General features: G+C 35.2%; 1 protein-coding gene across 3 annotated transcripts in view; it reads right to left on the reverse strand.

Annotated features, from left to right (window-relative positions):
* Positions 1–671: 671 nt before the first annotated feature.
* The window catches only part of EMB (embigin), a 63,310-nt gene continuing 51,303 nt past the window's right edge, over positions 672–12,678 (reverse strand). For all 3 annotated transcript variants that reach the window (XM_065905706.1, XM_065905704.1, XM_065905703.1), the window contains 4 exons: positions 10,181–10,460; positions 9,143–9,176; positions 6,956–7,010; positions 672–6,393 (listed from right to left, as the gene is read on the reverse strand). In XM_065905706.1, coding sequence (XP_065761778.1) covers positions 6,376–6,393; positions 6,956–7,010; positions 9,143–9,176; positions 10,181–10,460 — 387 coding nt within the window. In that variant the 3' untranslated portion in view covers positions 672–6,375. The remainder of the gene's footprint in view (positions 6,394–6,955; positions 7,011–9,142; positions 9,177–10,180; positions 10,461–12,678) is intronic.

Genomic DNA, 12,678 nt, shown 5'->3' on the forward strand with positions numbered 1-12,678 from the left:
GTTGAGTCAAGTATACTATATAGTGAAATATGCTATTAACCTCCTTAATAAGTTTTTCTTTTTGCCTTAACTGTTAGGATCATTAAAGTGCTCTATTTGGAATACTGATTCTCTTTTGTAGCAGTAGACATTTATGTAGATTACAAATTTTGAAATATTTTGTAAGCAGTTTTACTAAAATAAATTGAAAATGACATTGCAATGTTGAAAAAAAATTTTGTGCAGGACAAATATGTCCCATACATAATTCAATTTAAATGTCCATTAATGTCAAGGCCACTGTTGTCTTTTTTATTTCTAAATATATCTTGGTATGTTTTGAAAATTCCTTTCTAACTTCCTATTTGATGTGTCAAAATACAGAAGCCCAGCTGTAGGTACACTTTTTTGGTTGGACTTGGGAAAGGTGAATTGTTTTACTAGACTTGAATCTCCTGTGTGTATAATTTTAAAAGTCAGTGTTTTCTATTATCTAGTGCCTTTAAATTCACATTTAAATAATTAAAAATTTAAAATACAGTATATAATGTTTAAATTTTTAATTCAGAGTACATTTTATTGAATTTAATTACATATTAGGTATATCCTTTGAGTTAACACAACAAAAAATTTAAACATTCTAATACAAACATTTTCTGTACCGTCTACATAATGCAAAATGGCATTAATGAGAATTTAGACATACATGTTAAAAAAGAAAACCACAATTATTTGGAAATATGCCATAATAAATTCATGGTCCTTGATTTTTTTTTAAAGTAAAATTTATGGACAAATTTCTATCTTAAAAGACACAAAAGCAGTTCATGTAATCATACTGTGTGATATTTTTGTAGCATTATGTAGCATTACAGTTAATTACAAATACTATTAAGTCTAATAATTTCATTTGTTTATCAAATAATCTTTAAAAAATAATTTGTGCTAATTATATTCTGAAGTAAATTACAAATTAAATAGCAGAATCAACTTTTATGAACAAAAGTGCTTAAACATAATAGATAACATACCAAATAATACAAGGACTTTAACCAATACTCTAAACAGGTTTCACTAGCTTTCTCCCATTTAGGACATGAGGAATGAAGAAACAGGTGTTACAGGTTAATCACATGATTAAAAGTAAATTTGACAATATTAGTCATGAGTGAGCTTCACTGATCTCATAAATATTATAAAGGCATAATCAGACATTCCTGACTTATTGAGAATCATACAGATATTATCATTATGACACATTAATCATGAAGATAAGCAAATCCAAAGAATTGTCCAGTTCATTTCACAGGCCATCAAAAATACAACTTTGCTTCCTAGCTTCTCTTACAACTTGTGAATCACATTTTTGAATGCTGATACATTTTAATCATAGTTCTGCTGAAAAGTAATAAATCTTTAAGCTTACTAAATTGTCTCATAGGCATCTCACCTAGCATTTACTAAGGATAGTTCTTTCCCTGGAGGTGAATTTCAAAGTGTTTATTATTCAGATTTACAGATGTTACTCCTGTGCCTAGGCTAGATTATCCATTCAATTCTCCTACCTACTTACCATCTGTTTTCCATTTGTCCTGATAAAATTATACATAGCTCTTTCTTTCATTCTCATTGTTTGTATGATAAATTTTATGGTCACACTAGTTATTAAGAAGTAAAATTAGGGAAAAAAATTAAGACTCTCCAAATAAGCAAAAAGATATTGATTCGTTAGCACCACTGCAGGGATAGCATAAATATGCCACAGCATAGGTTCTATAAGCTTTAAGAATAAAATTATGGAACTTATTATTTAACTAACCATCTAAAGAAGTCCAATTTTTTTTTAAAGACAGTTTATAGATAATAGCCTGATTTTTCTAAGACTCTCCTTAGTAGAAGGCCAAAGTTGTTCACCATGGTTGTTTAACCTAGACTCTTAAGGAGAACTCCTTGAATTTCAATTCCCAGTCCAAATACTTTATCTCTCAAGCTTGCTTCCTCATGTATAGCAAAGTATGTAATAGTTTCTATAGCATAAGATGATGTGGAAATTAAATGAGATAAAACATTTCAAAGTATTTAGCACAGTACCTGTCACATGCTAAGCACTCATCAAATGTGAGTCATTACTATTTAACAATATGATATACCATCAATAAAGAAATGAGTTGATACGCTGCTCATGTAACTGACCTTCCAGATATACTGCAAATACATTCCTAAATATCATGTGAAAGAAATACACATAGGGTTCCAGGTTTCTTTATATCTCTGCTAGAGAAGATAAATTCAGTTAATTAATCAAAATCAAAGTAGATAACATACATATGTATAATTTAAGATTCCAAAATAATTGAGTCATTCATCTATTTTTCATTCATTCAATAAATATTAATTCAGAGAAAGCTATAATAGGTCAGTGTGCCTTTTAATTAATACTAGAACACACACTTTTGAACTTGCTCCCACCTAAAAATCTTAATAGGAAGAACCTAATTCATTGCAAAACTTGTTCCATTAGAGAAGATTCATTTTCTATAAAGAAGTAGATTCAGTAAATAATTTTGCATAAATCTGCTTAAATGACTCAAAGATGAAAACCCAGGAAGTATGTGAGCAGAACTGACATTTTTTTTAATGTATTTGATTATCAAATACAAACTTACAGAGACCAAAGTAAAGACAAACTTACAGGGACCAAAACTAAACAATGAAAGTTTTCTAAAAAATATATTTAAGATAAATTTTTGAATTGGATTCTGAGATATTCTAAGGGACTATGAGGTATTGGCAGGGAGGAGGAATAAGAAAGTTAGTGGAGTGGACACTAATATCTACAGTGCCATGCAGAGAACTACAATTGCTAAAATTCTTTATATATATATAAAGTCAATACATTACCTTAATGAAATAAAGGATAAAAATAAATTTAACATTTGCACTACCCATAAAAAATAAAGGACAATGGGAATTTAGATAAGTTGAAAGCTTGTACAATACCCTGTATAATAGTTTAGGAATCAGAACTCTCTTTGCTCATTATTACACATTAATAAAATTCGACAGAAGTTTTTATTATATTGCTACTGTTTTTCAAAGAAGTGGAAGCAAACACTGAAGTCATAAAGGATTGGTTTATCTTTGTTAAAATATTTTGTTTCACTTCTGAATGTCAAAATTTAGACTGTTCTTCTAAAAATAAGTATAAATTTATAAAACTTTATTTTTACCTATACATTTATCCATTCACTACACACTTCATGACGTCTACAATGTATCTTCTTTGTGGTAGGTGTAGGACAAGCAAATAAAATCAGAATCCAAGAAGGAGACATATAAAAGCATATGTATAATACAGGTAAAGAAGCACAAAAAATAGGGAGTTATTTGAGCCCATATGATGGTACATAGTCAACTGGGAATGAGGGATCTGCCAGGAAGTCACATCAGATTCAAGTCTTGAAGGCTAAACTTGAGTTCATCAAAGGGGAGGCACACAGGGGGCAGCATTCTGGATAGACTCTCTCTTTGTCAAGGCTAAATCAAGACAGTGGAGAAAAACTGCAGCATTACGATATGGCAAGGGGGAGCCTATAGAGGTCTGTCATGGGAACTGGGACACTATGCTCCATAGTGAGAGTTGTGTTTTAGAAATATGGCCTGGCAGCAATGCTAAAGAGGCATCTCAGGTGGTTCAGTAGTAGAGAACCTGCCTGCCAATGCAGGAGATGTGGGTTCGATCCCTGAGGTAGAAAGATCCTCTGGAGAAGGAAATGGCAACCCACTCCAGTATTCTTTCCTGGAAAATCCCATGGACACAGGAGCCTGGTAGGCTACAGTCCATGGCGTTGCGAAGAGTTGGACACGACCGAGCAACTAAGTGCACACACACACACAAAGCAATGCACAAAATGGATTAACAGTAGATGAGACAGATGTAGCAAAATCAAGACCTTAGCTGTTGCAGCTGGTGAGCATGGGGGTAGGGGAGGTGATGAGGCCAAAGGAACAGAGATTCATGACTAATAAATATTAGTTAATAGAGGAGAAGAAAATGGCACAGTGAACTTTAGGTTTTGGCCTGGGTAACTAGATGCTAAGAAAAAAAAGAAAGACTACAAAGTGAAGATTTATATTAAAGCATAAACTGAATATGAAAATACCTGGGAATTTTAAGACATCATTAAATCTACTTAATATGCAACAAAACTCTGTTAGCTGGAAAGATGAATAGAATTTCCCAAGGTGTCTAATATATAAACGTGGCATAATTTTCTGACTTCAGCTTTTCTGCTTGCTTAGTCAATTTACAATTGGTCATTTTTAGTTAATCCATTCATTTCCATGAGGTTACTTAATGAAAGCATTCCATTTTTTAACCTAACAGTGGTGAAATAATTTTCTGGAGGTTCCCCAGAGAGACTCTGAAAAGTCAAAATTCAACTTTAATTTCCTGAGTACCTTTTCTGCTTAAAGTTACTGGACTTAATTTTCTTTTCTAGGAAAAAGAGCAAACACTGACATTTAAAATTTCAATTTACTACATAAATATTTCAGATTATTTTACATTGGGACAGCAATTTTTCTGCCTTAGAATCATTTTAGTCTAAATAATGGTGGCAAAATAGAAGAATACATACTGCACATGAGCTACAAATTGTATAGGGATTTGTATATATCTAGTCACAAATGCATTTGAATTGGATTTAGTCAAAAAGCAGGTCTGACTAATTTTTCATTGAATTTAAATTGTTCAGATTAAGTGAACTGCTTGGTTGCCATCATAGATACCACCCAAGATCATTTTGTCAAACTAATAATTAACCAAACCAAAACAAATGCATGGCTTGTGGCTCTGAGACAAGAATATGACAAAACCTGTCATTACTTAAATGATGTAGTCTATTCAATAAAACTTTTGTGGATAGTTCACATGTTTTATGCAAAACAGTGCTGCAACAAACAGAAAACCTTCCAAGTCACACTTCATGTGTATTATTCATACTAGTAATATTTTAACATTAGTTAAGATGCCACATAAAGCATAATTTTTCACTATCTCAATTTTATTATAATTTTTTCACCCAGAATATCATACAAATTTCTATAAAGCATTTTTTTTTTCAAATAATTGAATTTCTCTTTTTCAAGCATTAATCCCCTAGGTCAACAAGACTGTGGGCTCTTCACCATCATCCCAAACCATCCCTCTTTGCCTGCAATTGTTCTGATCCCTGCTGCACTGTGAGCTGCGGGACAGTGGACTCATAAGCACCAAGGACCCCCCAGCAGGCTTCACATATTGTCTTCAACCTAACCTAGTATCCTGCTGCATGACACCAATATTCCATTCAAAGCCACTGACAACTTTTCATGCCTATTCAGATTTCATTTGACTTGGTTACAATGAGTTTTATAAAATAGTTTAGTTATACACACAATAGAAAGCTTAAGGCACTGGCAACAACATAGAACAACTTTAATACTTCTTGATTTTAGACAAAGGCATTAGAATTATAATCCACTAATGATGCTTTTAGAGATATTTAGCCATCCATGGATAACACCATGAAACACAGAAGCATGCCTATAGCAGTGAGACATCATGTCTATGTGAACATTAATCCTACATCAACAACAGCTGTAACTGAAGAAATCCAAAACCCACAGCTTAAAATAAAAAATGCTCTCTAGGAAGTCTAAGAATCACTTTAGCTTAATGTGGGGAAACAGTGGAGATGAGTGCAATGAGACTGAGAAATTTGCTTCTGTGGTGATGGAGAATCGGGGCAAGTCTACAGTTTTATTTCTTTGCCTTCAACCAATGTTTTCATAGGAAAAGTATGTTTTCCTTGTGGTGACTGCACAGTAACCATCATTAACAAAGGTAGAAAGTGCTAATTTCCCCTTAATGACACTTCTTTTCAATATGACTGAAGAATGAACTTTACATGAAATTATTACAAATACTTCTACACCTAGTAAACATGATTGGGGAAAAAACCTTTTTAAGACAAATGGCAAAGCTTTGTTTTTAATGAATTCTTTGGTTATAAACAGGTCTTGAGTGACATTCACTCTGTGCACTATTTGGTTTTGCTGGTGTCTGTTCTGCATGTCCCTTAAGGACTGGAATGAAATTAATTATCCTGGGTTATAGCTCATAGCACATACTGAATGCAATTTACCTTGCTTTATTGTAAAATACAGAATGAAAATATATCTGTAGATCTGAAATTGCATATATTATTTACAAAGCTACTACTGAGCATTTTACATAAACTTTTCATCCTTTTAAAAGTAAAAAATCACAGGTTCTTAACAAGAAGCAGAAATAAAGCTGAAATGCAAACTCTTTGTAGGTCTTCCTGGGACTCTTGACATGATGTTTGTCCCTCACTGGCCCACGGATTCCTGAGTTACATAAAGCATAATGAAACATAATTAGCACATCCTGGTTATTCTGTAACAATTATCATTTTAGCAAAGCAAAAATTTCTGGAAGGAGGTGATACAAAATTGCTAAACCAAACAGTTCTTAAATACTCAAGAGAAAAATGATGAAATAAGGAAATTTTGATCCTTATCAGTAAAGAAATAAAACTAATATTGATTCATTCACAGACCAGATGTGTAGGAATATGTGAGAATAAAATAGGAGAATGCAGAAAAACTGAAACAGAAAAAAAAAATAAGACTACATAAAAAGTTATAAAATAACTTGGCCTGTGGTGACAGAAGAAAAAATGTACATCTGCAATGCAACCGATTCACTTTTAGATTGGTTGTTACATGTTCTCTGGTGGAAAAAGGATGCCATTTATTTACTGTGTAACTAGTATATTCTCCTATAATATCCAAGCACATAGTGAATGACTAGGTCTTTTTTGAAACTAAAAAAACGAGACGGATTAACAGGCTGGGCATATTGAATTTTATGTTTAATTTAGAAGGTAAGCATTTCGAAGCAACTTACATTTTTTCTGTGCCTAGGGCCACTATTTTCTATACCATTGCTATCGTCCAATTTCCTGTATAGAAAACAAAAAAGGAAATTACTATATGTTTACACTGCATCAGACTAAGTCAGTATACCATCTATATCATAGCCATCAAGTTAAAATATGAGGTCAATACAGACAGGATTTATTCTTGCTAAAAATGGTGTTTAACTCATAACGTTGATTTTATTTGCATGCCATTGCTTAGAGAGGAACCACTGCCATAGCTGAGTGACAAAGGCCTGATGATTTTATGCATAGAGAACTGCTTTTCCCCAAGCATGAGTGAAGTCTTCAGTACATGGCCTAACATATGTTGCTTTGACCCATCAAGATAATAGCCACTCTGGAGGTCAGCCAGTACGTAGATAAAGGTGCTATAATCCAACATGTTTATACACTGAACTAGAGGTTAAGCATGGCTCTTGGTCTCCTCAAAGTGCATCAGAATAAGACCACAATGTGGGCTCAGATTCTTAAGAAAGGCTAAACCAGGTTACAAGGGTATATAATTAATACCCTTCTAGATCTTATGGGCAGGCTTGAGCGTATTAAACTAGACTCACCAGATAATAAATTCAGCCGTATAATCAGTTACATCAAAATTGCGAGGAGGAGTTGTAGGTAAAATTGTGTGGATTAAATATCTTGGTGGATCAATTAATTAGCTCTTAGATAAATTAGATAAATTAATGAGCTCTTCACTGAACTGTTTGAAATGAGTAGTTTATTATACTCAGTACTATTTTTAAAAGTCATTTTAAAAGTCTTTCATTCTGTGAATGACTAGTATCTAAACACATATATAAGCATCAAATATAAAATATATTGATAAACAATATTCTCTTTAAAGACAAATTTATCTCCTAAACTGAAAATTCTAAAAAAAGCATTGGTGAAAGGGTGCTCTAAATGAGTCCAAGTGCCCTTCATACTTCTATTAAATCTAAAGATACTAACAAAACCTAAGGATGAGAAATGTGACTGCAAGGAAATGGAGGGGAACACCGGGGAGGCGGAGCTGGGAGAACAAAAGAATCCAGGTAAGGGAATAATTGTTTCAAATATCTGAGTAGCTGTCATGTTGTTCATGATACCAAGTGTAAGAAAGTTAATCAGTACATGCAAATCAGAAAGACAACATGTTCAAATTAATACGAACATGTTCTCCAGAAAGAGGTTTGCATCCTTTTCAATCATAAGAGTCTGATTCTAGGACTAACAGTTTTTTTTGTTTTTTTTTTTCCCTTATCTGGGGTTATGGAACTCTTGATATAATTATTGTATGCCCTGACTTTAGAAGCTTGTGTCCTGTTAATTTGAGTCAAGTGAGTAAAAATAACTATTTGAGTAATGTCTAAGAATATACGCACGACAACTATCCGCCCTGGTCTTGCTATTTAACTGTGGTTATAGCGCTCACACCTCAAAGCTCGTCTTGACTGACAAAGACAGACTGCAAGTGTCCATTTGGGCTGGTAATAGTTGCTCAGGCTTCCCTTTCCCTAGGGTTCTTTTGGCTGCTTTACTCTGGTCTCATTTTCCAGACCCTGGCTCTAACACTTGAACTTCAAACCCGGTTTCGGGCAACTCCCTCAGCCCAGTGGAGCTGGGCGCCACTCAGTTCCCGGGCATGGTGGAACCAACTCCCACTGTCACCTAACCAAATGACGTCACTGGTAATTTTCTTTCTAGTTCTTCTCCTGCTCAGCTCAACTCTAAACAAAGGGGACTGTAAAAGAAACAGTGACACAACTTGTGTTCTCAGAAAAATAATAACAAATAGAATCTTAGGTCAGTGAGTTTCAACATGACAGAGAATCAAAATCAGTGATGGAGACTTTAAAGAAACAGATGCTCAGGCATAGAAGGCATTCCATAACCAAAGCTTACGCTAAGCACTTTTACACAGAGAAAGCCATTTAATCCAGAAACCTTATGTGTAATGTCTTTAGACCCATTTTGTTGAAGAGAAAACGGAAGTACAGTGAGGTGTTGCAGACAGGTAAATGCCACTCTTCACCACAAATGGACATGTGCAGAAAATAACACACAATATACTCCTGTACCTTTTTTTCCTCTAATTGCAAACATTTTATTTAATTTCATATTTATCTGTATTTTATTCAAGGGAAAATTATTCTATAAAAAATAATACTTACAGCTCTTCACCTTGTTCAAATTCTTTCCCATCATCTGTATAACAAAAGAACAACTTAACTGTAAGGCTGGTTCATTATTCTTGTGGAACATATATGCTCAATTCTACTTTCCCCTGGATTCTCTATCCCTGACTGCCCATGCTGTTCTCCTGCTCTGCAGTGAGAGGCGACAGCGGCACGTCTGCCATGTCCACTCCTGACTTGCCTGTCCTGACTTGCAGCTCTGATCAAGCAAAACACTGGCTTCCCTGATGGCTCCGTGCATAAGGAATCCACCTGCAATGCAGGAGACATGGAAGACACGGGTTCAATCCCTGGGTGGGGAAGACCCCCTGGAGAAGGACATGGCAATCTGCTCCAGCATTCTTGCCTGGAAAACCCCATCGACAGAGGAAGCTGGCTGTTTCCAGTCCACTAAACACAAGGTACACGCTGAGGTATAACTGACAAAAATTGATCAAGCCTAGTCTAGTGCCTGGGATCATCAAAAATAGGACTGACTGACTTGTAATTATTAAAGTTACTAAACAGCACAAAATAGGAAAAAATACAGAATGCAAGATAAATTTTCCTAGGGGGCCAATGGTTTCTCAGTCTGTAATCCATCAGGAACAGGCTATGAAAACAGATCTGGCAGGCAATGTCTCTTCCATGAGAATTGAAAAATGTTGGATAAAACATTTTTAAAAACGAGTTATCTAAGTGAAAGAATAACTGCCTATCTTTGAGATCTTTTCCATTAAGTTATCACAGAGTTTTCTAATATTCTAGTACCAAAGTATGTTATCACTTAATTGATGTGTTGGTACCAGTAACATCAAAGAAAGGGGGATAAAAGGCATATTTTAACACTAAAGCTTTTTAGGAAGTTTAAAAAAGAAGTCCATCAATATAAGCTCCTAGCTCACAGTCATCACTAATATTAACATAAATACCACAACGAATAACAAAAGTTAGGTTTTTTCCCCCAAAACTCTAAAGCCACTGTAATGTAGTAAGTCATAACATGAGAATGTTATCTAAAAAAAGAAATCTTACCTGAGGGCTTCTTTTTCTTTTGAGTATACATTTCAAAAAGCAGAATAATAGTCACTAAGAGAACAACCTCAGCAACTATTGCACCAAATGCTTTAAGGGGTACCAAATAGCTGAGCACGACGAGTTCAACGTGTCCTTCACTCTCCCCTAACTCGAATATTGCATGGCACCAGTAAGTTCCCTGGTCATCCTCTGAAAGTTGCATTATCTTCAGGCTTGTTTCATTAGCATGTTTTCCACTGATCACATACTTATCATTCACTGGAACACCAATAGGAACCTAATATAAGGAGACATTAAAATCCATTCCTGTCATAGTGCATAAAAAATGTTATGTCCTGAATGATCTAGTTTTGAGTGAAAGCTACAATACAGTACCAAGAAAACAGCTTAGTAGCAAAAGGGCATATTGAAATTTGTGAAAAGTTATACATACAGCCTTGTCTAACTCAATGAAACTATGAGCCATGCTGTGTAGGGCCACCCAAGATGGAGAGGTCATGGTGGAGAGTTCTAACAAAACGTGGTCCACTGGAGAAGGGAATGGCAAACCACTTCAGTATTCTTGCCTTGAGAACCCCACGAACAGTATGAAAAGGCAAGAAGATAGGACACTGAAAGATGAACTCCCCAGGTTGGGAGGTGCCAAATATGCTACTGGAGATCAGTGGAGAAATAACTCCAGAAAGAATGAAGGGACGAAGCCAAAGCAAAAACAACACCCAGTTGTGGATATGACTGGTAATGGGAGTAAAGTCCAAAGCTATAAAGAGCAATATTGCATAGGAAACTGGAATGTTAGGTACATGAATCAAGGCAAATTGGAAGTGGCCAAACAGGAGATCACAAGAGTGAACATCAACATTTTAGGAATCAGTGAACTAAAATGGACTAGAATGGGTGGATTTAACTCAGAAGACCACTATATCTACTACTGTGGGCAAGAATCCCTTAGAAGAAATGGAGTAGCCATCATAGTATACAAAACAGTCTGCAATGCAGTACTTGGATGCAGTCACAAAAATGACAGAATGATCTCTGTTCATTTCCAAGGCAAATCATTCAATATCACAGTAATCCATGTCTATGCCCCGAGCAGTAATGCTGAAGAAGCTGAATTTGAATGGTTCTATGAAGACCTACAAGACCTTCTAGAACTAATACCCAAAAAAGAGGTCCATTTCATTATAGGTGACTGGAATGCAACAGTAGGAAGTCAAGAACTACCTGGAGTAACAGGCAAATTTGGCCTTGGAGTACAAAATGAAGCAGGTCAAAGGTTAACAGAGTTTTGTCAAAGAACGCACTGTCATAGCAAACACCCTCTTCCAACAACATCTCTTCCAACACAAGAGATGACTCTATACATGGACATCACCAGATGGTCAATACTGAAATCAGATTGACTATATTATTTGCAGCCAAAGATGGAGAAGCTCTACACAGTCAGCAAAAACAAGACCAGGAGCTGACTGTGGCTTAGATCATGAACTCCTTATTGCCAAATTCAGACTTAAATTGAAGAAAGTAGGGAAAACCACTAAACCATTCAGGTATGACCAGAATCAAATTCCTTACAATTATACAGTGGAAGTGACAAATAGATTTAAGGGATTAGACAGACAGAGTGCCTGAGGAACTATGGATGGAGGTTCATGATACTGTACAGGAGGCAGTGGTCAAGACCATCCCCAAGAAAAAGAAATGCAAAAAGGCAAAATGGTTGTCTAAGGAGGCCTTAAAAATAACTGTAAAAAGAAGAGAATCTAAAAGCAAAGAAGGAAAGGAAAGATATACCCATTTGAATGCAGAGTTCCAAACAGAAAGGAGAGATAAGAAAGCCTTCCTAAGTAATCAGTGCAAAGAAACAGAGGAAAAAATACAGAATGGGAAAGACTAGAGATCTCTTCAAGAAAATTAGAGATGCCAAGAGAACATTTCATGCAAAGATGGGCACAATAAAGGACAGAAATAGTATGGACCTAACAGAAGCAGAAGACATTAAGAAGAGGTAGCAAGAATACACAGAAGAACTGTACAAAAAAGATCTTCATGACCCAGATAACTACAATGGTGTGATCACTCACCTAAAGCCAGAAATCCTGGAATGCAAAGTCAGGGGGCCTCAGGAAGCATCACTAGAACAAAGCTAGTGGAGGTGACGGAATTCCAGTTGAGCTATTTCAAATCCTAAAAGATGATGTTGTTAAAAGTACTACACTCAATGTGCCAGCAAATTTGGAAAACTCAGCAGTGGCCACAGGACTGGAAAAGGTCAGTTTTCATTCTAATCCCAAAGAAAGGCAATACCAAAGAATGTTCAAACTACCACACAATTGCACTCATCTCACACGCTAGTAAAGTAATGCTCAAAATTCTCCAAGTCAGGCTTCAACAATACATGAACCGTGAACTTACTGATGTTCAAGCTGGCTTTAGAAAAGGCAGAGGAACCAGAGATCAAATTACCAATATCCATTGGATCATAAAAAAAGCAA

This window comes from Muntiacus reevesi, chromosome 14 (genome assembly GCF_963930625.1).
Source record: "Muntiacus reevesi chromosome 14, mMunRee1.1, whole genome shotgun sequence".
Lineage (NCBI taxonomy): Eukaryota > Metazoa > Chordata > Mammalia > Artiodactyla > Cervidae > Muntiacus > Muntiacus reevesi.